Source organism: Durio zibethinus, chromosome 8 (genome assembly GCF_047325235.1).
Source record: "Durio zibethinus cultivar Kanyao isolate XHJ-2024 chromosome 8, ASM4732523v1, whole genome shotgun sequence".
In the NCBI taxonomy this organism is placed as follows: domain Eukaryota; kingdom Viridiplantae; phylum Streptophyta; class Magnoliopsida; order Malvales; family Malvaceae; genus Durio; species Durio zibethinus.
The window spans coordinates 24019387-24046871 of NC_143169.1; the positions used below are offsets into that span (position 1 = coordinate 24019387).

At 32.1% G+C, this 27485-nt stretch overlaps 5 protein-coding genes across 13 annotated transcripts; 1 reads left to right on the forward strand and 4 right to left on the reverse strand.

Moving 5' to 3' along the window:
* Positions 1 to 1945: 1945 nt before the first annotated feature.
* Positions 1946 to 8984, forward strand: LOC111278098 (tobamovirus multiplication protein 1-like). 8 transcript variants are annotated; one of them, XM_089764848.1, is made up of 14 exons: positions 1956 to 2170; positions 2289 to 2420; positions 3789 to 3839; positions 4645 to 4747; positions 4860 to 4946; positions 5040 to 5091; positions 5467 to 5644; positions 5784 to 5879; positions 6135 to 6195; positions 6512 to 6576; positions 6744 to 6818; positions 6899 to 6974; positions 7758 to 7924; positions 8551 to 8984. In XM_089764848.1, the coding sequence occupies exons 2-14, from the start codon at positions 2313 to 2315 to the stop codon at positions 8572 to 8574; spliced, it is 1143 nt and encodes a 380-aa protein (XP_089620974.1). In that variant the 5' UTR covers positions 1956 to 2170; positions 2289 to 2312; the 3' UTR covers positions 8575 to 8984. The 8 variants fall into 8 exon arrangements, with proteins under 8 accessions (XP_089620975.1, XP_089620974.1, XP_089620973.1 ...); XM_089764847.1 differs by having other exon boundaries at positions 2292 to 2420; XM_089764849.1 differs by having other exon boundaries at positions 1946 to 2420; positions 7767 to 7924.
* A 1175-nt stretch (positions 8985 to 10159) lies between these two features.
* LOC111278099 (transcription factor bHLH144-like) lies at positions 10160 to 12376 on the reverse strand. Of its 2 annotated transcripts, XM_022864572.2 has the most exons (3): positions 12218 to 12376; positions 10518 to 11567; positions 10160 to 10378 (listed from the first exon to the last, which is right to left on the reverse strand). In XM_022864572.2, exon 2 carries the CDS (start codon positions 11256 to 11258, stop codon positions 10530 to 10532), a length of 729 nt encoding a protein of 242 aa, XP_022720307.1. In that variant the 5' UTR covers positions 11259 to 11567; positions 12218 to 12376; the 3' UTR covers positions 10160 to 10378; positions 10518 to 10529. The 2 variants fall into 2 exon arrangements, with proteins under 2 accessions (XP_022720307.1, XP_022720306.1); XM_022864571.2 differs by having other exon boundaries at positions 10160 to 11567.
* Positions 12377 to 13798: 1422 nt separating this feature from the next.
* Positions 13799 to 15259, reverse strand: LOC111278752 (glucan endo-1,3-beta-glucosidase 4-like). The gene is made up of 6 exons (XM_089764853.1): positions 15075 to 15259; positions 14743 to 14977; positions 14611 to 14637; positions 14476 to 14504; positions 14165 to 14399; positions 13799 to 14084 (listed from the first exon to the last, which is right to left on the reverse strand). Exons 1-6 carry the CDS (start codon positions 15087 to 15089, stop codon positions 14047 to 14049), a joined length of 579 nt encoding a protein of 192 aa, XP_089620979.1. The 5' UTR covers positions 15090 to 15259; the 3' UTR covers positions 13799 to 14046.
* Positions 15260 to 15339: 80 nt separating this feature from the next.
* Positions 15340 to 18382, reverse strand: LOC111278603 (putative purine permease 10). Its single transcript, XM_022865210.2, has 2 exons — positions 18124 to 18382; positions 15340 to 17101 (listed from the first exon to the last, which is right to left on the reverse strand). The coding sequence occupies exons 1-2, from the start codon at positions 18380 to 18382 to the stop codon at positions 15990 to 15992; spliced, it is 1371 nt and encodes a 456-aa protein (XP_022720945.2). The 3' UTR covers positions 15340 to 15989.
* Positions 18383 to 18466: 84 nt separating this feature from the next.
* LOC111278602 (putative purine permease 8) lies at positions 18467 to 20652 on the reverse strand. The gene is made up of 2 exons (XM_089764844.1): positions 20503 to 20652; positions 18467 to 19847 (listed from the first exon to the last, which is right to left on the reverse strand). The coding sequence occupies exons 1-2, from the start codon at positions 20537 to 20539 to the stop codon at positions 18733 to 18735; spliced, it is 1152 nt and encodes a 383-aa protein (XP_089620970.1). The 5' UTR covers positions 20540 to 20652; the 3' UTR covers positions 18467 to 18732.
* Positions 20653 to 27485: the final 6833 nt, after the last annotated feature.

The following is a 27485-nucleotide window of genomic DNA, read 5'->3' on the forward strand; positions in this document are numbered from 1 at the left end:
GACAATAACACTTTCATGAAGATGGCATGCATGCATGAGGGCTAATTCCAAATAAGCCAAATAAATCATAGGCTAATCAGAAAGCAAAGGCTTTATCTTAATTTCTGAAGGATGAAGTATAACATTAGGAGTCTGCGCTGCCAATGTCTGAGAGTTTCTTAAAAATTACAAAGAGAAGATGCCAAAAAGTGAAATATATAATCAGAAAACCAAACAAAAGGCTTATGAAATAAACCCTTTTTTTTAATACAGTGAAATATGCATGTGATGAAATGAACAATCAAATTGGAATTGACTAACAACAGTCAATAGAAAATTCACTAAGCTAAACCTGACATGAACCTTTTGTCCTCTACTTGTATTCTTTGTCTTTTGGGATAGAAATTCTTTTTCTGGCTTTTGGGTACATTTCCCTTGCCTAAAAAAACAAGTGGAACGTGTTTTGGTGATGATGATGATGATAAGAAAATGACACCCTAAAACTCATTGATGACTAAATTTGTAGCTTTAACCCCAAACAGTTTGGAGGATAAAAGCTGTATTAATTGATTTTGCATCTGAATTTAGATGAAGAAGGTTTTGAATTCAGACCTATTATTTGCATGTATGTTATAGCCCATTGGTTGTTATTCTTGAAGCTTCACTGCATTTGCATATTTTGATGGAATGTCTTATGCTTAATTTTTTTGGAGGAAATCATCATGAGAGACAAACAGTGGGATAAGATTAATGTCAAATTCCATAGCCAAGGCTGTCTTTGGGCATGCATGGTTCGGAACTTGAAATTGATTGAAGCTCTTGTAATTCTCAACATACAGTTTGTTTTCTTCATGTATCCAACTAAAACAGAAATTCAAGTAAATAAACGGGAAAAAGGCTAGTTTCTTTCGGCCAATCCTATTGAATCTGACAGCTCAAGTTCCCCCAGATATGGAAGAAGAATGGAAATTTGTTGGTGGAACAACTTATTTTGGTCATGGACCATTTCTGTTCCAACCATTTTGGGTATTTGGATAATATTATATATATTAATAAAAAATAATTATTTTCTCCCAAAAAAAATGTTTATAATTTAGAATCATTTTAAAAAAAATAAATATAAAAATTTATAATTATATATAATTTTTTTGAAAAAAATTACCTCCCATCAAATGCATAATTATATATATATATATATATATATACGAGTTTATGGAGGGAGCTTTAAGCTTCTGCGGAACCTTCCGCTTTTTATTCTTTTAACATTTAAATAATTTTTAATCTTCAGAGCCTTGCTTTTTTATTCTTTAATATTTAAATAATTTTTAATACAAATTTGTAAAGGCGAAAAAATGTCAACCAATTGAATTTGGACACATGTCAAGCAAAAATTTATTGATGAAGACTTCTGGGATAGTAATAAATGTCAAATTTCCTTCTTACCATATTCACTCCTTATTCAAATTTCATTCAGTAGAAAGAATGACACAAAACAATAGGCAATAAATTTACATTAATTTGTCATTAATTTCGATTCATTTAGGTCAACAATTTCAAGTGAATCTTTATTTCATTGCACACATTAAAACAAAACTTTATATTTTCAAAATTATAAATTAATAAAAGAATAAAAAAATTCTAATTAGTACTAATATTAAAAAAAGAAAGTATATTATACTAATAAAAAAATAATTATTTTTTGCCAAAAAAATCTCGTGATTATTTTAAATATAAAAATATAATATAATATAATATAAAAATATAAAAATTTAGTAAAAATAAAAATATATTTTATATTAAACATTTTAACATAAATTATAACACAATTATTTTTATATTATATATATTTAACACAAAATATAAACAAAACAAATAAACAAATTACAAAATACAAATATCACAAATAAATTATCAAATTCAATTAAAATATATAAAAATATCATTTTTAGGGCCGAAGTCAAAGTAAAAAAGATTTCAGAATCTTTATATTTTCTCAGTCTCGAAAACTCTGGAAAGCCACCGCCTATTCGTTGTGTGATTGTTTTTTTTTAAAACAGATTTCAATTAAAAATTCTCAGTATTTATGTTTTTTTTTCATGAAAAAAAAAAATCATACATAGCAGCCAAATCACTGAATCAGTAACAAAAGAAACAAAGAGATCGTAAAAGATAAAAAAAAAAAAAATTTCAGGTGTATACTTATTTGTTTAAAGAGCTAGAGTCGGCTCTTTTGTTCTCTTTATTATTTTTGAGAGACAGTAGAGAGAATAATAGATAAATATATAGTTTTTTTGTTTTGTTTTGTAAAGCAGGGAGAAAGGATAGATAGCTAAATGTTTGAAGAAAAGGAAAAGTTTTGTAGTTTTCCACCACAACTAGTTGGAGTAAACGCGGGTCTTGCTTGCTTTGATGGCATTACTGCTATTATTGCTTTTTCTCAGGTTTTTTTTTTTTTTTTCTGATTTTTTGTTAAAAGTTTGATCGTTTTAGATGTTTAGTGAGTTTTTTGTTTAATGAGTTTTTGATTGATGGGTAATTTGTAATATCGGGGAAATAAGTATAACAATGAGTTTTAGGATTGTTCTATGTGAGTTTTCCATTCAGCATATTTTGATTATATTTGTTTTTTCTTCATTTTTGAAAAAAGAACATTGATAATTTGATGGAATGATAGTTGGTTTTTCAAGGTTATTTTTCATAGATCGACTATAATGTTGTGTTTAATCCTTCAATTTACATTTCTTGCTAATACAATTGATATTCATGTTGGGAAAGTAATTCAAGACAATTTACATTATCTATTTAAGAATGGATTAGTACAGCCTGGCTGCTGAACTTAATTGTTGGCTCTGTTAAGGACCCAAATGTTAGCTGGTTGAATAGGGAGAGTTTTAGATTCAATAAATAGAGTGTCTGCTGTCATGCTTACTAAATCATATGCTAAGTGCCATTTTTATATTTATGGCTAAAAGGGTATATAATGATGAATTTTGCTTACCCCAACATAAATTTAAGAAAATTCTCCATATTCATGTTTTAATCAGTATGTAACAGAAATCTACTGATATGACGGAATATATATTCAATTTTTGGTTGACTGGATGCCAAGGTGTCTTTGCTCTTTCCGTGAAACCAGGACAGATCTACAAATTTGGTGCAATAGTTTGCTTGTTGATCGTTATTTCTCTTTCAGTTGATAATTGAGAACAATTCAATGTTTGTAGTTAATTCAACTCCTCCTTTTCTCTTCCAACTGTGTTTGTTACCGAAACACAGTGTTGGTTTGAGCTTCTGTAATCTTGACTTCCTTCCTATTCTCATGACATGTACAAAATCTGCTGTTTTTACATTGCTTTATATTTATGTAGCTTGTTATATATTGAGTACCGTATTGTGGTTATAAAAAATTAATTTATCATTCTGCACTTGCTTAGCTGCACTATGACCTAATATAATTTCTTTTTTGGCTTTTCATACAGCTGATCCCAGAGTTATGGGATATAAGGCTTAGTTTGTTGTTGTTGTTGTACTTGTTAAGCTGGTGTTGGATTGTGATATTGGCTTTATGCGAATCAAAGCAATGAAATTTACACACGTACACAACATGCATAGTGGCTAGGTTTATGCAAATGTGCTGATAGATGTATCCATCTTTTTGTAGACACTAACACCCAGGATAATATTGTTCATCAAAATTCATTAGTGTGATGCTATTGATAATTATGGAGAGATTATTTTGTTTTTTTATTTATTTTTTTTTCTGGTTTGTTGTTTGTAATGACTATTTAATCTCATCACTTTGTGGCCAGCTAGCACGGATTCATTCAAGGAATTCACAGCTAGGATGTACTCGCCAAAAAGTAAGTGCTATGTTGCCTTCTTTAACTTTTTAGTTGAATTTAAAGATTTCTATTTGAATGTACTAATTCATAGGTTAGTTAGTTTAACGCAATGTCATCAGACCAGCTGGTCGAGTGGGGACTTGCACCTTGATCTGATCTATGTGAGTCATCTGACCGCTTAAAGCAGAACCTGGTGATATTGTCTGAACATGAAGGAATTTTGGTGACTCTTCTGACTCTGCTTGAAGTTGGAGAAACGGGTAGGTTAAAATTAAGTTGCAGCTAGAGCATGCATCAGTTTTAAAAAGCTTGCAGGAGAAACCTATTTGACCACCATTCCCAGAATCCAAGGACATCCAACTTTTTCACAAGTGTCTTCCTTTTATATACACTTCTTGCAAGTATCAGAAGAATTTCTACACTCACGTTGGACTGCCGTACTTTTTTTAATCTTATAAGTTTGTACCTAGTGAGGAAAGCGCGATAAAACATAAAAAAACTTGCATTAAGTTGTTTAGTGGTGCTTTGGAAACTAAGAACCTTAATAGAGGAACAATGCAGTTAAATCATTAACTTATTATTAGGCCCTTGTACTGGAACGATTAGGAAACATGCGGCACCATTGTGGAATCAGTAGAATGGGAGAGAAAGAGATGATCAATTGTATCTATGGAGGCAGAAGATAGTCTTTTGGGTTGAAGTCAAGTCAATGTTTAGTAAGGTCCATGCATTAGTGCACATATAACTGAAAGATGTATGAATATGATTTATGTTAAAGCTTTTTTTCTCTTTCTCTTTTTTTCTTTTCCAATTCATGGTACAGCTATGTTACATGAATTTCTATTTCCAAGTGTATTGGCATGTTCTTGAACCAAATGAATGTCAATTACAGGTTTTTCATTTACTGATTGGGTCTGCTAATGCCGGTAAGAATTTGTATTTTATACTTGCATCAACCTTTTGGCCTTATACACCTAGCTTGATTTAAATCACATCTCTGATTCAAACTGAATTGTCCAATTCTCATATATCTGGCAGGTTACTTCGTTTATTTTGTGTTGACTGTCATTGCTGCATGCAGAGGGTGGCTATGCTGGTCATACTCTTGTGGTTTTATAGCCATGGGTATGTATAGATGCTCGTAGTTGGACTCCACTTCTTTCTTTCATTGCAGCAGATTAGTTTAAGTATTAATTAGTGCAAATATGTGTGTTGCAGCCTTCCCCGGTATTCTCTTCTTTGCTACATTTCTTCTACTTTTGTCGTTCTGGTATGTTTTCCCTTTAACCAATTTATTTACAATGTGCTTTCTAAGAATTGGAGATATTTGTAAGAATCAAGATATTTACTTTTCATTTTGGTCTAATAAAAGAAAAAGAAAAAGAAAAAGGAAAACGGAGATCAACATTAATGGCTGACTCTAGATCATCATGTCTTAATCAATCAAAAGATAGGAGAGCTTTCTTTCTTTTTTTTTTTTTTTTTTCAGGATCATCCAATGCAATGGTACTGAAGCTTAGTGTTTTCATAAATCAGGATAATATCCTTTGCTAGTTTTAGTTACTTTTAAGTTTTCATATTTTCTGTGTGAAAATTACTGTTTCCTTCAGCTATACCCCATGTCTCTCTGGTGGATTTTTTATAGGGTCGACCTTTGCCACCAGGCGGATGATGAAGAGGAAGAGGATGACGAACAGGGCTTTCTAGAAACTTTACTACAAAATTCATTGAATAGACCAAGGTCATCAATCGCAGATAATCGCAGAATATGTTATCCTTTCCGTTTAATTCATGTCGGAAGCCGTCAAAAAATAGTGATTCTGGTATACCGATATAGTTTATTCTTTTGTTAGTTATCATGTTTTTATGTATATTTGGAATGTTTCTGTAATAATTTCCCGTTGTGTCTTTTTGCACAACCTAACGTTTATGAACCAATTAATTCTGTTTTTCTCTGACCAGGTTACTGTTCTTGTATTTCTTTTTATGATGACATTTTCTGTGCTAATTTGGATTGGGATGGAAGAGAATCCTATTGAATCTTCAACTATGGCTCGGGTATGAACATCTAACAAGCTACTATTTTGTCTCAACTATAATTGTTTTCTTAGAGTACCATCTGTTTCAAGTCTCTGATTGTCAGAAAGAAGATTATGGTGGACTTAGGGTTTACAAATTTTCCTTTAATTTATTGGTTGGAAAATGACAAAAGACAATGTTGAAATCTTCTGTTTTTTTTGGAGTTTCTTTGTGTTCTTTTATTTCTTTTATTACTAATGGAGCCATGAAGTACTGACTGTCTATCTTATGCAGGTGTATGTAGATCTTTTTGCTGCAGCAGTGCTATTGTTAGGTGGAGCATTAGCATACTATGGTAAAACTAGCAATTTATAAGGGGTTTTTCTTTTTCTTTTTCATAATTTTACTTCTTCTTTTCACATTGTTTGAAGATATTGTCCTTATTGTGACAAAAGTGTCTAATATCAGGCTAACCAGACATTACTGTTCCTTATCATTTATGAACCAAAAACTAGAAGTCACAATTGTTAGCCTCCCATCCATAGTTTCTAATAGCGAGCATGTGTAGATTACTTTCTTGATCGGTACCAGAGCCTGAATAACATTAATTAGAGAAGTATATTGCCTTGGTACTCATGTTTCTATGTGTTTCTTTTGTTTCTCACACTCAGGGCTCCAATTATGCCAAAAAATGAGGAATGTTAGATCTGAAAGAGCTTCATCTGAGATCCAGAAGGTATTATTATACTATTCTTTATGATTTCTTGTCATTTTGGTATCAAGTTAGATAGCCTATTCTTTGGCCTTTATGTTTACAGTTGATGCATTTATCTTTGTTTAAAAATCCAGTGGCTTTATAGTTATTTTACTTCAGTGCCTTAGTTTTTTCATGATGTTGTGTAGGTTGCAGGTTTGACCATTGTATCTGTTCTATGTTTCACATTAAGTGCTTTTGTGGCTTTTTTCACTGATATTCCGGTACACAACTTTCTACTGATTGTTTGTTCTATGTTTTAGTTTCTAGCTTCATAAATTTAATTGTGTTTTCATAATTGCAGGTGCTTTATTACTGGCATGAACTACACATAGAGGGAGTTTATACTTCTCTTTTACTGATTTCATATTATTTTATAGGTACTTGATTCAAGTTTTCTCCTAAGTTTCCAAATTTGCTCCAAATGAACTAAGTAAAGGCTTTTGATTGTCAATTTATTGTATTACTAGTCTACTTTGCAGACCAGTTTTTAGGACATGGTGTATCCACAATATTTTTACCATTGATCCATGTCTAGCATTAATTCTGTCTTAGAAATATTTCATCTGTATTTTGCTCTTTAAAATATTCAACCTTATCTGGCAATTTGCAGTTATAGAGAACAAGTTTGTAGAACGTAAATTTGATGGCTATAAGAACGTTATCCATCTATACTTGGATATAGAAATTGTATGAGAAATCAGGATATATCCAAGGAAAAAGGAGTTTTAAAACCTGGCAGATAAACTTTATATCTCAACAGAATGACTTGGGTGATCTGGCAGGTTGGCATGGTTAGAGTTTCCAATTGAGCTTGTTGCACCAAAGTACAAAACACTATGGTATTAGACAATGTGAAACCTGTTGTCCATCTGCACTTGTTGGACTGAGGAATAATTTTCATGTGAAGGTGGCAAACTTTTTGTTGCATCCATATTATCATTAAAATATGCAGCTAGCTGAAGTTATGGATGAAATGGTGAATTGGTAATTGCCATGGTTATGCCCTGTTGACAGCAGAACTGAAACAAGGCTATTAATGGCAATAGTGAAAGATATAAACTTTGCAGTCTTATTTCTTTATGCTCCTTGCCTTGCTGCCTTATGGTAAAAGGAGGTCATATTGTCGAGTTTATGATGTGATATTCATATTGCTTTTCTAGGTTCTTCAGTGCCCTCAGCTTTTGTATTGTGGGTCATGAGAGAGTTACCACCCGGTTCAATAGCTAACATGCAAGAAGAATCAACGACGGTAACTTTCATTACTGATAGTTCAGCTGAAATCCACCATCCTCAGAGCTGGACTATGGCAGCAAGCTCACAGAATCAGGTTCACATCCCTTTGCCTCATTTGTCTATAGATTCAGTTTATTTTCAGAATTTGCTCATTCATACATATATCTGTTCTCAGTGTCAGCCTGATCTTTAAAATTTCACTTGTTTATGAGATGTGGTCTTTCTATTATAACCTGTCTGCATGGGGAATTTCTTTGCATAATATTATCTTTATATCAGATATACCTCAGAGAATCGTCTGGTCTTGTCAGGTATTGGTACAAAAAATTGCTCAATTGCTAATGCTTTCATTGGTAGCTGAGACTTAAGAATGATTTTTTGCGCTGATGCATGTTTAAAAATGTAAACATTGGATAGTGTCTGGTGTTCTTTAGGTTCTGAAAAACATCATTCCTCTAATTTCTATACCACAATAAGTAATTAACAAGGCCAGTTTAAAAATGATATATGGGCCGTGGTTCTTTTGTCTTTACGATGTGCCTCCTTAGTTGAAGTTAATCTTGTATGCAGTTGTTTGTTATCTCATGAACTGCTGCATCTTTCTTGTTTGGTATTATTTTTTGCACTGCTACAGCTCCCTTACTTGCTTCAAAGATGCTCATTAAGAAGGTTGTAGGAGATATAGAAAGACCTTCAGTGACTTGATCTTTGTTAGCGCAGGTATCAAGAGGCAGTCCCATATAATTCATATATAAATTCATGTGCTTATCTTCTCAAGTGGGCAACGTGAGTTGGAAATTGGAACAATCGGATCAAATAAGAGTTTGGATTGCTCACTGAGCAGCGATCAAAAGGTTAAAATTGCTGACTTTGCAGGGCAGTGGAAATGCAGCCGTACGGTTGCCATTGCCATGTTTTTGAAATTTGGAGCCTGTAAATAGCAACGGACTGCTAGCTGCTTTTTGTTCATTCGGTCTTTCAACCTTTTCTTCCCACAGTTGTCCAATTGTAACGACATTTGATATGCCTCTTTAGTTTCACCACACTCATAGGTATTGTTTTATTGATAGATAAATTAAAGCCATTATTGTTGATCAAGGGTGGTCATATGTGCCCGAGTCAATACTTGGAAAGTATCTCATTTTTCCATTTTTCATCGTTAAATTGCTTGAAACCAATCAAATTAAGTTAGTTGGCAAATGGGTTTGACATGCCTCTTTAGTCTTCACCACACTCGTAGGTATTGTCTCCTTGATAGATAAATTAAAGCTGTTTCCTTGATAGATAAATTAAAGCCATTAATGTTGATCAAGAGTGGTCAAATGTGCTCGAGTCAATACTTGAATGTATCTCATTTTTCCATTTTCCATCGTTAAATTGGTTGAAAACAATCAAATTAAGTTCGTTGGCAAATGGACAAAGGCACTGAAATTAAGTTAGTTGGCAAATGGGCAATGGCACTGATGTTGCTTTTATGCATCAACTGCTGAAAATAGCCAGCCTTTTCCCTAGAAGGTAGCCTCACAAAGAGTCAACTGTGGGCTACGAAATTTATAGGCAAGTATTAAGCTAAACCCACCCCTGGCATTTGACATAAGGCGTGCATTGTTGGAATCCAATTTGCCTGTGGGTGGCCAATTCTGATAGGCCATCCCCTGAATCTTTGCTGTCCTCCCTTTAGTTTTGTAGGCTAATGCTTCATCCTATTGTTTATTCAAGTCGTAGAGGAAAGACTTCCCTCTAGTTTCGACATGATTTAGCTCTCTACTTCCATAAACATATGATATAATAAGGAAAACTTTGAATCCTGAAAACTCATTTACAAGTCGAAAGTGCTGGAGAAGGAAATCCAACTTGACCAAAGTTGATGCAAAGCAATGGGTCCAACAGACGCACAAAACTTGGCACGAGTTAGAAAACAATAAAAGGTCGTGGTAGCGTGCTACTAACACCACAATCTACTGCCTCGAGCAGGGATTGTGGGCCAAAAAAAAAAAAGCACCATGCATGCATGACGATGAGCTCTCACGTCCCTAAAATATCAGCACATAAAAAAGGGGATATTTTGTGTAAAGGAATCAAGACCGACAGATTTGTGCAACTCGCGCTCAGATACTGATAACAATATATATACAAACTGGATCAGTCACCACATAATGTATTGACAGCATGTCTCTAGAATTCCGACAAATTAATTCCCCGAGTATTGTGTCAAGGGGGAAAAACCCCACGAGAATATAAAAAGAAACAAAAAAAAGGACACCAAACAAACAAAGTCAGCAGTCTGAGTAAGTGGTGCTCACCAAAGGTGATCAGTGCTTATCCGGGATTTAACAAGTACTTATAATATTTATTCAACAACAGGAAGTTTTATATTAACATTCAAAGCAGCTACTTGTGCCATAAAGATAATGGCAACTAGAAACTTAGTAGCCATATTACACAGCCAAACTCCATCTCAACTTCTCTCCATCTTAGAGAACGATGAATGAGGTCCAAAAGTTTCAACAGCAATTTGTGCGCTGGCACATAATTAATACGTGCATAACTGGAAATTACAACAAAAACATTAATGCTAAATACCTGTCTCCTTGTCTCTGAACTGTAAGCCATCAGAGAGAGACCAGTGAAGGAAGGGTACACAACAAAGAGTAAACTTAAATTCTAGAAGGTAAGAAAACCATTACCATGATAAGGGTTCAATCTCCATTCTTGAAATTCCCAACTCCAAGCTTCTTTACTTCAACCTTCAGAGACTTGAGGTACCTAACAGCTTCATCAATAACAGCTACAGTACCCATCTGATCAGCACCTGGAATAATTCCCCTTAAAACCTTCACCATTTTCTTCATTTTCAGTCGCTTAGTTTCAGGGTCACAACTGCCACCACTACCATAGGACTTCAGAGTAGAAGAGCATGACCTGTTCTTTCTTGGTTTTGAACCGTAAGAAGAGGGAGAATCAGAGTTGATTTCATAATTTCCGTAAGTCCGTGCTGTGCTAACCTCTTCCTCATCATAGTCTTCCTGTTCTTCCTCTTCTGAGCTGAGTAGCGCATCAATATCATCTGAATCCTCTTTCAGAGAAGATGATGTTTCTTTTTCCACATCATTAACATCTTTTCTCTCATTATTGCCATTGAAGTAAGTTGCAAAAACATTTAATCCATGACCATTAAACTTGTTTGCAATAGCAGGATTGAACATGATCTGATTTCTATGGTCAGTCCGATTGAAAATAATGAAATTCTCGGGACAAACCTCTGAGGGTTGAAACTCAATGCCAAGGAGGGGTGGCAATGGCTTAGAACATGGAGGTAAAACTGTAGCAAAAGCAGAAGTAACTGGGATGTGCATGTAATTATCACCCACTTGATCTGCAAGCGTGGGCACTGCTTTTGGGGGGTAAAATTGATGGTCACTCTGCATTGAATTTTCTTCTAAATCAAGAAGTTCACAATAAAAGATTGCTTCTAGGCTTTGAACTTGCTAATATTCAACTTTTAAGTAGCGAAAAGGCTTATAACTATAATATACTATTGACTAAACTAGTGGATCACCATCACAACATGACAGCTGCCTATCCCAAATTTACCGTCAACACAACCAGATGTTTCATTCTGTCACAACCTTATGTATAACACAACCAAATGGCAGACTCTCCCAGGTCCCAGTTTCCAAGAACTTTGTAATACTAGACTACGTAACAGGTTTAAGCAACTGACGAAAATACTCAGCCTGCAATAGCAAATAGGAAGTCATTATAACCATAAAAACACATAAAGAGAAATATGTCCAGCCAAAAACAAAAAGATACTTTATCCACTGTTTATGGATTACTCAACGAAATTAATAGAATCTTCAGTCATGCTTGATGTTATCAAATAACTTTTACAATTCTATTTCATAGGGAAGCCCATTAAAATGGTCAAAAGTTTAGGCGTTTTCTACATGACCAGATTCGTTGTGCTCACAACTAACAGAAAATCCAGAACAGCAAATAGAAATGAAAAAGATCAATGATAAATGCCTTGCATCACTCAAATTTACATATAACTTCTTTCTCTTCAACTATAATAACCGTAAATATACACATATGCCCACACTAATGTCCTTCGTCTCCATGCATGTTATAGTGCATTTGCATGTGGCATTAACAAGACAGACTTTTATAATCAGCCAACTGACAAACTAAACTCGAAATCAAGAGGCATATTCAACCTAATACAATCATGCTACAGCAAAATTAGCAATAAAACCATAACTGACATGGAAAATGGATTTACTTAATATAATCTTTCATGCATTTCCAAGGACACAATCATATAGTATAACACGATAGAATAACAACACGCAGAATTCGAAACAGGTAAGCAAAACAAATTTACCTGACAAACTTGGACTAATTGATAGTATGCAATAACACCAACGCTCATTTTAATCTTCCCAACTTCCTTAACTGCTCGATATCTCTTTATGGTTACTGCAATGTACATTCTCACACTTCCAACCAAAATTTTTCAATCGCCAACAACACTAAATTGAATGAATTGAATCCCTTCCAAATTCAGTTGAAATTCACCTACAGCGATAGATTAATGAAATAACAATCAGACAGATCCACATTAAAATTTAAATTTCTTTTTTTTATTATGCAAATTTATAAGGCAAGCAAATAATCATCATCTGAATTAAAACAAATGGAATTAAAATTCATACAAGTTTTAGATTTACAAAACTTACCAAAAACAAATAAAAATTACACTATGAAACGAAAGAAAACCACCAAGTGCACACAATTCACGAAATACCGCGGCATTTTGTTTATCTTCCACTCAACCCCGAAATGATTATTGAAAAATAAATCGAAGCTTCTTCACTGCAAAAAAAAAAAAAGAAAAACTAATTAAAAATCGAAATAGCAACTAAATCAAATAAAAATACTTACATAAAATGAACCAAAGGATCTTTAATAAAAAAGAAATGAGCTAAACAAAAGGATCAATAATAATTCAAGCTCGGCGGAACTAAAAATAAAAAAAAAAAAGAAGGAATTTCTATTTCCTAGCAGGTATAAAGCACTTCATTTATAAAAAATCATAAAATTTTCTCATTTTTAGGGGAAAAACATGATTAATCTAGCTAAAAAAGGAAAATAAGATTAAAATGATAATACTTACAAAATAAATGATCAACGCAAAAAAGACGTAAATAAATCGAAGGATTTGAAGCAGCCAAAACAAGAGACGAAGAAAAATACGGAAAACTGGTCTGACAAAAAAAACCCTAGATTTGCGCTGAAGAAAGTTGCAGCGTCGATCAAGAAGTGAAGTTGGGTGAAATACTGAAATTTTTGGTGTGAGCAATTAATTTTCTTTTTTTTTTTCTCAGGGATTTTTTATTCGGATTTGTGCAGTTCGCAGTCAAACGGGGTAAGATTTGAGCCGTTGGATTCGAAGCATTACCGTGTACTGCGGAAGGGAAAGTGACCGTTGGATGCACGCGTGACAGGGAGGAAGGAGTGGGGCTCACGAGGTTTGACGATTTTTGCGTATCGTGGAATCGACTCTTCTTGTCCTCCGGCATTTACCTTTTGGTTTAGCCTTTTTCTTTTTTTCAATAATCCTTTTATTATTATTATTATTATTATTATTATTATAATGCCATTTGATTTAATAATTTGTTATTTATATCGTTTTTATTTAAAAATTAATGTTATAATTCATATTAATAGAAAATATAAAAATATATTTTTTATTAAATTTATTTATAATTTTAGTTATAATTTTAAATGTGTCACTTTGATTTATTTTATTTTATTTTTATGTTGTATAATTATATTATATTTTAAATTGTTAAATTCGGGTAAAAATATACATCCATTTGGGTTAAATCCATTTCTCAAAAAGAATGAGCACGTGAAGCTACATTATGGTCTTAGTGGACAACAACATTCGTGTTTGCTGGCTTTAATTCACTAAAAGGACTTGGCATATATATATGAAACAAAAGTTCATCAAATAAAGTTTGTATTTTGATTATAAAAAAAAAAAAACAAAAAACAAAATTCGAGTCACAAGAACCAAACAATGCTCAAATTATTAAAAGGGAAAACTGGAATTTGCAGGATTCTTCTCGTTGATCTAGAGGCGATGGAAAGAACATGAAGTTTTCCTACTTTATTGTCGAAACAACATTGAAAGTTCATTGTAGTTTTTCACTGATTTGAGCATTGGTAGGAGCAGTTACCATAACCTGCACAACAGTCCAATATTCAAGCTCAAAACAAAGCTATTAAACAATTAAAACTCCGAAAGGAAAACGTGCTAATTTACTTGGATCATTTGAGACAAGGAGGCCAGTCTCCCTGAAGTCACAGCTCGATTTCTTTCTGCCTGTAGTCTGGTAGTAAAGATTCATGGCGAACGAGGCATGGTTAATGAGGGTGGTTGGATAGAAGCATACACCACCAAAATGAGTCGGACTGCAGTCCACCTGGTTGCAGGCAAAGTTAATGTTCTGCTGCAGCAGGTCATCAACTGTTCCAGGCTTTGCCACGCACCAAGTTCCCTGCAACCCCACAATCATTAGATGCCAAGTTCAGCTAAACTAGTTAATGAATTGACACGTTGTTGCCTCAAATTACCGATGGTTCTTGCTCTGCTAGACCTCCACCTGCAAAAGGGTCGTCAGCATCAGCATCATCATCATCATTGATTAAATAGATTTTAGGTAAATGGAATCAGAATATCAGATTACAAAGCTAATCATAATTACGTACCGCTATGGAAAGTGCAGTTACCATAACCTGAAAAATTGGTATAAACAAGAAAGTGGTGTAAATTTACCATAAAATTAACCATTTGAAGGGTCTTGTATAGGAACTCAAATTGTATACTCGAGTGGCACTTACTTGGATCAGTCAAGGAAACTAGACCAGAGTTTCGGAAATCACAATGAGCAAGGTGCCTACCATTAGCTTGGTAGTACAAGTTCATAACAAATGAGGCATGGTGCAATTGAGTATCTGGCTCGAAGCATGGACCGTTAGGTTGTATCAAACGACAATCTAATTGACTGCAAGCGTATTCAATGTTTGCAGCCAGTACGGAACCGCTGGATAATGGATTTGCAATGCACCAAGTCTTCTGCAACATCGTGGAATTGTAAACAAATAAGTAAAATCCAATCAAAATGTTGAGGTAAAAGATAGTAACACATGAAATATTTTGTTCAAGAATTTACTTGTCCATTAGCCATCTTTAGAGAACCTCCTGCGTAAAATTTACATTGAACAAAGTGCAAGCTTAGTTCTACTCCCCCACACCAAATAAAAGAATACTTACAAGAAGAAAAAAAAAAGGGTACAAGAATAACCGGAAGTTACCTGAATACAAGAACGGAAACAGAACAAAGAGGGTGAAAATGGGCAGGGAAAGAATTGGTTTATTAGCCATTTTGATGGTGTGATATGATGATGGAAAGTGAATTAAGAGATAGCAGAGTTCAAATTTAGGGAGCACAGTTCAATTTGGATACTATAACTGAGTTTTATTTTCAATTCCAATAGCTGTGTTTAAAAAGCATTCTCATGCTCGTAATAACATAAAAGTGGTGTGAATATTGCATGCAGCCCTAGCAAAATCATTTCTCAACAGATTGAGGGGTTAGGTAATGCTCAATTTTCATGTTTATGGGTTCACTTTGTAACAAGAATCACCTACACATTCCTTGTACCAAAATTTTCAAAAAAATGGATGCATTCTGGTTTGATCAATATTGTTTGACGATCACTAAACTCTTCAAGGGCCAGAAACAACCAAAACAAATGAATTTATTTGAAACATTTGATCTATTAAATGTTTATGGCCAATAATTCTTCTCCTATACCAACTAGCATGGTCTAGCTTGGTGCCTTAGTTAAGCCTTATTATCATAATACTTCAAGCCTGGCCATTTTGGATGACACTAAAATCGAAACAGAGAATACATACACAGTACCAAATTTTATGTACCTTGTAGTTTGCTAGTGCTATTTTGGAGATTCGTACCTATGACTTTACATGGAGAAGGAAGAAGAAAGATTACTTTTGGGGTTGTATTTCTTGTTTTAAGGAAAATTACATTCTCATATAGAACTGTGGAAGCCCAACTTATCCATTAACTAGCCTCTTCAAGTAATGGACTCTTTGAAAATTCACTGCTGCTTCTATATTCACTCTTGGAGCTTTTATTATCAAGATAACATTGATAGACGTATGACACAAAGCCCCATAGAGCCAATACCATGGCAATTGCCTTTATTGCATCCATTTTGTCATTGAAAAAGATCACAGCTAGAATTGGAATAACAGGCAAACCCAAGACACTTATGGCATTGGAGAAGAGAGAAGACACTTCGAAAATCAATCCTATTGCGCCAACAATAAAAAACTGTGAAGCTATAGCTGTCTCAATCAGGGTCATTGCATAGGAAAATTTACCCAGTTTAAACTCCTCCATTTCTCTTGACAAACCTTTCCATTCTCCACTGGTGAAAAGTCCCACGATAGCAGAAGAAGTGGCAACCAATGACTGATATATAGCCATTTCAAAGACCTTTGCATGTGTTTCTCCTTTAAGAAGCTTTTTGAAGGAGAGTTGTGTCAGAGAAAGCATCAAACCATACCCAGCAGATGCACCAATAGTGCATAGGAATCCGATTGCATATTGTCCTTTAGAGACTTCATTGTGGCTTGCTGGATCAGTTTGAAAAATCAGGAGGGTGGAGGATAAGGTTAGTAGAACTAGTGAATTGACTATAAAAGGAGTGAACTTTTGTGAATGAAGGAAGAACGAGAAGAGAGCATTGAAGGCCAATTGGGATGCACAAATGAGGGAAAAAGTTGATACTGGAAGGTGTAAGAGTCCAATGGAATACATCAAGCTGTATGCAGCCAGGCAAATACCAAAAGAGAAATAGATTAATGCCAGCATTAAGGCCGATGGCTGCTGTATTTGCCCATTTTTGGTGCAACTTTTAGGTGGTGCAAGGCAATAACAAGGAATAAGGATCGGGAAGCCTGCAAGTTGCGCAAGTGTAGCTACCCATATGCTCTTCCCACCTTTATCATAGTATAGGCGTCCCAAGAGTGTGGATGCTGACTGACCAAAGATTACGAAGAACCCATACATGATGATACACATCCACCACTTATAGTTTCTGGGTTCAGTGCTTGTCAGTTTCATGCTATTCAGATACTGAGGTGTGTTTTCTTCCTTGGCTTCTTGAACTGTTAGAAAACATTAGCATAATTGTTACGAAAGGAATCATTACTCATCTGTCAAATGAGTTGTGTTGTATTACACTGAACTTTTAAGTATAAGAATCTCTGCCATTGAGTTTCCCTGCCTAGCGTAAAAGGTGAAGAAAGAGCCATGGTTTGATGATATGCATCCTTGTTGAATACATGTGAAGCGGATATTGGGGAGGCTTTAAGCAGTTAATGGTCAAGATTAATTAAATATTTGAAATTGCAAATTTTTTATGGTTCTAATTTGTTTTCTTAATCTTGATTCGAAACACCATGAATTTTTTTTAAGATTTGCAAATTAAAAATATAACTTTCATGGATAATAACGAGTAAGAAAATGATTTTAACAACATTATTTTTTAGCTATTTGTTTATTTCTAATCAAATATGATATTGCTAGAAACTTTGAAAAATAAATAAATTATAAAATGTAAGTAATAAAAGTGATAATCAAATGAAATTCTAGTTAATCTTGTTGCATTATTTCTTGGCAAGAAGTTTAGCGGAAATTTTTGGCTTTTTATAAGAGAGGTTATTAGAACATAAGATTTAAATTTGAATTCAAAATATATTAATTATATTAAATATCATATAAACAAATTTATAATGACTGTTTTTCGTCAAAGTTTAAAATGGGGAATTTAGTTGATGAGAAGTAAACAAGGATTTTAGTAGTGGAATTTTATGCTGAACCTTTTTTTTTTAAAGAATTTTTTTTTTCTGAAGAATAAAAGAGTCTGTTACTGAAATTATCTACAAAGACTACAATCAATTCCAAGGACAGGAGATTCTTGCTTTGTTTTTGAGACCTAAAACCATAGGGCTAGAGCCTGGAGATTAGACCAGAGGGCTGGTTTGGTTGCTATAATTTGACAACGAAAATAAAGAAAATAATTGTCTTGGTAAATAATAATACAAAATAAAAAAGAAGAAAAATGTTAACTGTAAAATGGGATTTTGTAGTTTGCTTCTCTGCATGTGTATGTAGCGAGCTGACTTACCACTGATGTGGAGTTGCAGTTCTTGAGGTTTTCCCATATCAAATGATGAAGCAGTTTGAAAAGCAGCCAACCAGCCAGGACCCCAGGAGGATATACAGCATCCAGTTGTGGATGGCAATGCAAGTTCTCTGATTGCCCTGAAAGAATAGAATCCTCTTCTATCCACATGAAGCACGATTGTTTGTAACAACATAAATGGGATTGATGATGATGATGGGTAAATGTCCATCGAATTTGTGCAGAAATGAATCATGTGCATTTTTTAATTTGATGGGTCTGGTGGGGACTGAGCAAGACATGAATATTTTTGCATGAATTACATTCAATTTTTGAAGATTATGGCTGCACCAGGAATATCTTTATCAAGTTCAATTAGTCTGCAATCAATAATTACACACATTGTTTGCAATATTTGCATCTTCAACAACAGGAAAATCATATACCTTGTCCAAGGCATCAGTCAAGATCGTCCAATTTATTGCCTTGATTTTGACCAGTTTATTCTCTTTTGTACATATTATTATCTTACAGGCTGGTAAGAACTGGCAGTAAACTGGCACCATTGTTTTCTTTGCTACAAATCTTTGATGCACCATCAAGCTCATCTCTTCAACCAGAGGAAGCTTTTAAAGCTTCATTATTGACATTAATGTTTTTGACTTCAGTCTCAGATTCATGGCTATCAAGATAATGCTGGTAGGCATATGAAAGAAAGCCCCAGAGAGCCAAAACCATGGCAACTACCTTTAAACAATCCATTTTGTCACCGAAAAAGATGACAGCTAGAATCGGAACCACAGGCAACCCGAGAACACTTACGGCGTTGGAGAACAGAGAAGACACCTCAAAAATCAGTGCTGTGATTCCAATATTTGTTCCCTGCAAGAAGATAGATATCCATAATAAAGTCATTATATATGATACCTTTCCTAGTTCAAATTCTTCCATTTCTCCCTTTATACGTTTCCATTCTCCACTAGCAAAAAGTCCCACCAGGATTGTAGTTGCTGCCACTAGTGACTGATAGATGATCATATCCATGACTGCTGAAAATGTCTCCTTTTTTATAACCTTCCGAAAGCAGAGCTGTGTCAAAGAAAGCACAAATCCGTTCACAGCAGCAGCACCAATAGTGCATATGCATCCGATTGCATACTTTTCTCTTGAGACTCCACTGGGAATTGAAGAGTCTCCTTGAGACACAAGGAGGATGGAAGAGATGGTGAGAAGGATCAGGGAATTGACTATGAAAGGAGTAAACTTTTGTGAATTGAAAAAATAGGAGAAGAAAGCATTGAAAGCTAACTGGGTTGCACAAATGAGGGAAAACGTAGACACAGGAAGGTTCCGCAATCCAGTCGAGTAAAGAAAGCAGTATGCTGCTACAAGTAGGCCGATGGTGACATAAACTGATATAAGAATAATGGTGGATGGTGGTCTTGTGGTAATACTCGTTGCAGTTGAATTTTTGAGTGGTGAGAAACAATAGTAAAGAATGAGAATTGGGAAGCCTGCCAGTTGCGTAAGTGTTGCCAACCATTGGCTCTTTCCACCTTTTTCATAGTATAGTCTTCCCAACATTGTAGCAATTGTCTGGCCAGAAAGCACAAAGATTGAATACAAAACCATCCGTAGCCACTTCTTATAGTTTTTGGGTCTAGGCTCAATTGATTGATTTGACCCCCTTATATTTTCCTTCAGTTTGGCTTCTTCAGTCTCCTGAACTGGTAAAAAAACATACACCAAGAATTGACTTAGGGAGCATCAATCAATGTTTCTGATGAACTGGATTTTCTCTGAAACACTTGAATCTGTGACATGTTATATGATTATCTCTTTTTCTGCATGAATTAACTAAAACCGTGTATAGGTTTGATTAAAACCAAAAACTATGCTTTGTGTTTGACATATTAACATAAACTGTGACGTGATAATTTTAATGTTTTAAAAATATACAAATAAAAATACACAAATTATCAAATTCAAATAAAACTTTCTATATTTTTATTCTTGTAACAGATAGGATATCAGAGTATACAAAGCAATATGGACTTTCAGATAAATTGTATGAGTTCCAGAAAAAGGTATTAAACTCTGTCATCTAATGATAAATGGAATTACCAAAAATTCTGAGTAACAAATGATCTAGTTTGTTATTGCACCTTGATTATGTTCTTGGGAACAGCTTTAGGTCTATTTTACAGTAATAGTAACTACTAGAGATGGATTTATCTGCTACCTGTACTTACTGAGACATAGGAACTCAAAAGTTTCTGTCACTACTCATTTCCTATAGCCTAGTTCAGTTATAGAACTAAAGAAGCAAAAGGAAAAAAAATGAAGAAATTGCTTCTATTAATACTTATGACGCTAGCTAACCTGTGATTGAGTGTTGCAGTAGCTCAGCTTCTCCCATGTCAAAGACAAAGAAGTTCTTCAAAGAACAAGTTGTGAGGAAAAGAAGAGCAAAAGAGATGCTATATAGACTTTGCACTCGAGTGACAATTGACCCATGTAAATATATGGTTTGTCATTTGAACGTAAATGAGGAATCAACCCTGCAGACAGAATTTGTCATTCAGAAACTCCTTTTCAAGATAAGACAGCAACCTCCATGTCTCTTTTTTTCTTTTTGGCAAAGCCAACAAGCCCAAAGGAATTGGTTCCCGGAAAGGATGCGGTGGTAACCCTTAAACTAATAGACATGCATTATAATATCGTCCATACAACATATTTTGCAAGTCATTAAGTAATTATTTATGTGATATCCTCACTTTTTTTCCTTTATTTTCTTTTCTTTTAGCCTAAACGGTCAATTTAGCTCATTTCATTAAAAGAAAAATCAAAGGAAGGGAAAAAGGAAAGAACCCAAGAAAAAATTTTCATTTTTTAATTTTCTCTCTCCCTCTACTCCACGACTTCTCTGCCTTTCATAAACCCTGTTTTCTTTTTCCATTGTCATTCGTGAATTTTAAGAATTTGATGTTTCTTGAATCAAATATTTGTAATATTTATGGTAAGTTAATGTTAAAATAAGCACAATATAAAATTTTCAAACACAAGTAAATGTGTTTCTGCCGGATTGTACCTATTAATCTTGTTACATGTGCACACTGTCTTTAATATTGCTTGTTGATTTATGAGAGCTTTTAAATTCATTTATCTTAACTGAAGTGGATGATGGTTCATTGCATTGCTTCATATCAACAAACTGGAGCTAAGATGATATTACCTTTTGAAAGAGTTTTTCCAACAGTAATTTCATATCAAGACAACTGTCACCTTCATTTTTGTTTCACATGATTATCATTAATGTGATATTTCTTGGGACAAGAAGATATTTTTGGAATTTGAGATTAGCTTTATACTTTTGTTATTTATTCATAGATGTAGTTCTGTTAAGTTTGTATAAAATTATTTTGCAAAGATCATCATTATTTTATTCGCATATTTTTTTTTATAAGACTATCTTTGTCCTATTTGTATTTTAGAGTTTTTTATTCACACTTCACATTAAATTACTTTATGCTGATGCTCGATTGTTTTAGTACTGTTATTTGGATTCTGAAAGTGCTGGAATACTTGCATCTTTTCGTTGAGACTAATTTAATTTTCATTTGGGTATTATGCTCAAACTTTGACAAGAAGTAAAGCATATCATTTTAATACATTTATTGGTGCTATTAAATAGTAAATCCCTAGAAAGAATATTGGATTGATGGGTTTTTGCATGAAAGAATGCTGAGATAAACAGATCTTATGGCACCAAATTTGAGATTTGGAATGCAGACATCCTTAACGCGGTCAATATCTGAAGCTAAATCTCCATCACCATGCATGGATAAAATGATCAACAGCAAAAGCAGAATAATTTTAGAAGCTTTTTTTCCCTTCTTTTATTGATCATATGAGTTTAATACGGATTCAAGCACATAAACCTTGAGTTTAATAATGATTCAAATGATGGTAGTTTAGAACGTGGTGCATCTCACATTGGATAGAAAGATTTAATTATTGATGAGTAAAATTAATTTTTATATTAATTTTATTCATATTTTAAATAATTATATTTGAATAGAAATAATTATTATAAGATAAATGATCATAACTATTTGAATATAAATATATTATTATTAACAAAGATCATGATTATACAAAAAGTTATAACCATTTAAATAGAAGTTTATGTTTATTCATTCATTATAAATAAATCTTTTAATATAACAATTTACACTACTTCTGATTAAAAAGTTTGAAGCTTTGTTGTATCTTAAAGGTATAAGTGTTCTTCGTGCCTCAAAGCCAAAATTATTTTCTAATTATTTTTTTCTTTTATTTATTTTTTTCTAACAATTTAAAGACAATTATGAGAAATTTATATTTCGCATAAGGAAAATATAAGGAAAAGAAATTGTCATGATTTAGAGATCAATATTACAGGAGGCTTAAGGCGTCAAAGGATTAATATTTCCATGGACCAAAGTGTTAATTTTCAAAAGATCTTCATTAGAGGTATGTATTTTATTTTTTGCATAACTATTGGTAAAAAGATTGACTGAATAAGATAAAGACGTTAAAAAGATTAATTTCATTATCTGTAAAGTCAAATCACAATATGCAAAATATTGATTACATTGTATAAGTTTATGCATATACTGAAATTAGCTCCATAATTAGGTTTAATGAATTGTATTATATCTATTTGAAAATCAATGCTTATAAAGACTGAAATGAAAAATAGCCTGAAAATATAAAAAAGAAAGATATCCATTAATCTGCGCCAAAAAAAATTATGACTTGTTATAAACTAACAAATTAAATTGGGTTCTAATAAAATAATCGATTGTTTAATTGTCATGTCTTGATTATATATAGAACAGGTAAATTATCTATGGTTTCTATAAAAATAATCAAAAATAGGTAAAGGCATTTATTATGAAAAATTAGATGTAAATGAAAAATATATGCAGAAAATAAAATTTGGCTATAAAATTAGTTTTATTTTTAAATTATGGCACCAAAATTGAGATAATAAGTTGAGTTTAGCAATTTGTATGATTCTATCTTTGTTGGTCATTTATAAATCAAAGGTTGATTTTTTTTTTTTTTGTAAATTTATTATTGGTTTAAATTTTGACTAGTGTTCAAATTTCATGAAAACTAATTAAAATTAAATTGATGTATGTGAATAATTATTAAGATATGGTGTTTCATGGATTAATTAATAATTATTAAGATATGGCGTTTAATAGATTAATTGTTGGATAATAAATCAAATAATTGTTATTATCATAAACATGAGCAGTTTGACATATATTTTTCTTGTTAGGTGTATTACACTAAAATTGATTTTACAAAATAAAATTTTATTGTGAACAATCATAAAGTAAAAATCATAAATAGCCATTAAAGAGTTAATCAATAGTTATGTAAAAGCATTATTGCTTTTTGTAAATGAGATGCTGATTAAAAGAAAAGGCATGTCATTAAAAATATATTGAAGTATTTGTCAGTTACTAGCATTAGCATTTTGATGGATGTTCATCAATGCCTAATTAGCCAAGTTTATAAATTAGAAAAGAACATGCAAATTCAATGTTCCAAATGCACCAATACATGCATGTATTTAATTTCATTTTGTGATGGCATGAAGAACATTGGTACAATTTACCATATATTACAAAAATGAATTGAATGGGATGAAATTTTTTTATATACATATAAGAAAGATATGAACTATAGAGATATAATGTTATCATCCAATTAATACATTATTGGTTAAAGACAATGAAGCTATTTTTACTTATTGTACTTGGAAAATGACCTTTTGTAGGCTGTTAAAATAAAAAGTGGACAAGTTTTCAAAGTTTTCAATAGTTTTATGACAATGGCAAGGATGTGATTAGTTATACACCATACGTATAAGCTTAGACAATAATATTAGTTTGTGAAAGCTATAAGCCTTGGAATTAGCCAATCAATAATTTAACCAATGCAAAATCATCATGAATTTTTGCATAAAATATGAGCTAAACTCATATTATAATTATTGTTTATACTAATTTATGAAAATGATTCTTTGGATTCATGTTTCATCACTTACGTTAATATGGTGATCTAGATATGAACATATTGATCACAAAAAAATTATGAAGGTATTTAAAATTAGAGTTAAAATATACTATAGACTTTTATTGTACATAGGCATATTGGTCCTATGAGTAAAGTCCGAATTTATTATATATTCGAAAATGTTATGACCAATTAAAAGTGGTAAATAACAAAGATATATAAGCTGCATAATGGTAGAGAAATAAAGTTCTCATAAAATGTTGAAATCAAGTTTAGAGGTTTCAATAGTCATGAACTTGAAATTAGCCATTAGGCAATTAATATATGCATTAGAAACTCATGATAACATTTGAGATAGTTAGTTTTCACTAAAAGCCATCACTATAAATAAGATAACTTCAATAGTCAAATCTATATGATTTGTAGGTATGATGTGAATTATTATGGTTAGCTTAGAATAACCATAAGCCAAAATTGATGCCACAATCTTGATCACATTGTGATAATTTTTGTTATGTATATGATTTAATTCATGGATTGTACAAATGATTTATCATCTATGGTTTTATATAGTGAAAATTTCAAAGCACATTTACTTTGAAATCTATGAGTGAATAAAAGATCTTGTCAATATGAAAACTTTTATAATAGCAAAAGGAATGTTATTTGATCCATTTGGGTGATGGAAAAGATTTTGTACATGGTAATATATATATATAATATATATATTAATAGTATCCATGATAAAATAGACTCATATAAGTATTTATGAATTGACATAAAAGGTCTTAAAAAGAGATTGTAGAAGCATGATTATATTTGAAATATGTTTATTGATGTAAACTCTTATATTTAGTTAAAATATAAAAGTATTGTAACTTTTATGAAAAAAATTAAGATATAGAATATTTGTTAGTTATCTTTTACTAAGGGTGAATTTGGAGACCTCCTATTTAAAAAAAAAAAAACCACCAAGTAGTGAAAAGATAAATAAAATGTTAACTTAATTAAGCATATATGATATCTTGATAATTGAATAAGACATTTTTTAATAAAAGAATGCATACTTACACATGGTGGGGGTGATAAGAATCAAAAGAAATAAAAATTATCATAATAGTATTGTAAGATTTTAATATAATTTTATGAGTAAATTATACAAGCTAATAAGTTTAGATACTTATTAAAGTAAAGTCATAAAAAGCCTTTAAAAAATCTTAAAATGACTAAAATAATTTAATTTATTCATTGAATTTATTCAATTGTACTAGAAGTATAATTGTGTTAAAAATGTATAAAAGTATGAAAATAGAATGGTTGAAATTTTAAAAAATAGAGTTGTGGTTACAACCAAAACCAACTATTTCTTAAAATGAGGAGAATGAGACAACAATGTTTGGAGCATATAAATTATATGCAAAATAAAAAGTTTGGACATATTAGGCCGAAGTAATTATATTAAAGATTCAATCTCAAGTATGAATAATTAACATAAAAGAAAATTGAATTCTAAGATATTTGATTACTAGTACTACAAGTAGAATGGATTTAAACCCTTATTATTAAACACCAATAATGAGAACCCAACTTTGAATCAATAACCTCTAATTACAATGTTTAATGAGTAAAAACAAGTTATTGTTATGTGTCTGTTAAGCATTAATAAAATACATTCAAATTAGAAACTAGCGTGATCTATTGCGTGGAGAGGATGAATTTTTATACTCTTAATGGAGTTTTAAATATCTAAAGCAATGAAGACATAATGGAAACTTTACCTATATAAACATAGAAGTGGTGCTGCTTCAACAAGAAAAATTGAGATCTCTCTTGTAAATGTTTATGAATAGGATAATCATATAGTCATAATAGTGCTAAAAACGGTTATAAACATCTGATAGAAAAATAAATAAGTATTATGTGTGTTATATCTTCAATTCTAACACTAGGAGTTGAGGTTTTTCTACGAACATCATCAACTTCGTTAGAATTTTAAGATATATATGCTAATTGAAGCTTTAAATCATGAGATATCTTATTGTATTCATAATATTTATTTGTATGAAAGGTTAATGATTAAGCACCAACATTCCAAACTAGTGGAGGATTGTTGGGAGTTTAGAATGTGGTGTATTTCATGTTGGATAGAAAGATTTAATTATTGATGAGTAAAGTTAATTTTTATATTAATTTTATTCAAATTTTAAATAATTATGTTTGAACAGAAATAATTATCATAAGTCAAATAGTTATAATTATTTAAATATAAATAGATTATTATTTATAAAGCTCGTGATTATATAAAATATTATAATTATTTAAATAAAAGTTTATGTCTATTCATTCATTATAAATAAATCTTTCAGTATAACCATTTTCATTACTTTTAATTGAAGAGTTTGAGGATTTGTTATATTTTAAAAATATAATTGCCTTTAAAAAAGTGTTCTTCACGTCTCAAAGCCAAAATTTTTTTCTATTTTTTCTCTTCTTTTATTTATTTTTTTTAACATCAAACACATAAACTCGTTTCTACAATAGTTTGAGGCAAGGAGGATTTAAACATTGTTTTAATTACAGAGGACGCCTTAATGATTAGAGTTTGAAACCATTATTTGGAAGTTTACATGCAAGAAATTTTTTCTTTCAGCTTGTTTCCAGTTTGTTTAAATCCTAAGTATCACTATTTAGATTGCTTCAGCATTGGTCATTCATTATAAACCATCAATAATTTTCTGCAATGGCGTCATCTTCCTTTTTCTAGTTTGGTTGTAGTATTACTTTTTTAACATCATGTTTTTCACCTACTTTATTCGTTTTACTATTCCAGGAAACAAACTTTTTCACATAAATTATTAAAGGCATACCTAAAATATTAGATGATATATATATATATATATATATATATATTTCAGGAGTTGGCCCTACTGATTCAATTTGTTTTGCCAAGGGAATCCGAGGAAAGCTCAAATTTCAGTCCATTTCTTGAACTATGAGAGCCAGTCATGTTCTAATGAGTCATGCTTTATCAATGGTTTGTTCTTATCTTTTAGAAATTTTAGTAGAGCCATTCGAGCATATGACTGGAGAATTCTTCCAGTGCTGACTGATGTATGGCTTGAAAACTTTCTTTTTTATTAGCACCTAGGAAGAGGACACCTTGATGACCATTCAGAAAAGGGGGAAAAAAAAAGAAATTTAAAAATACAGACAAGGAGATAATTAACTCGCCAAAAACTTGCCAAGTTGAAGGTCAAAGGAATATGAGAAAGAAAGAGTGTTATGCTCAC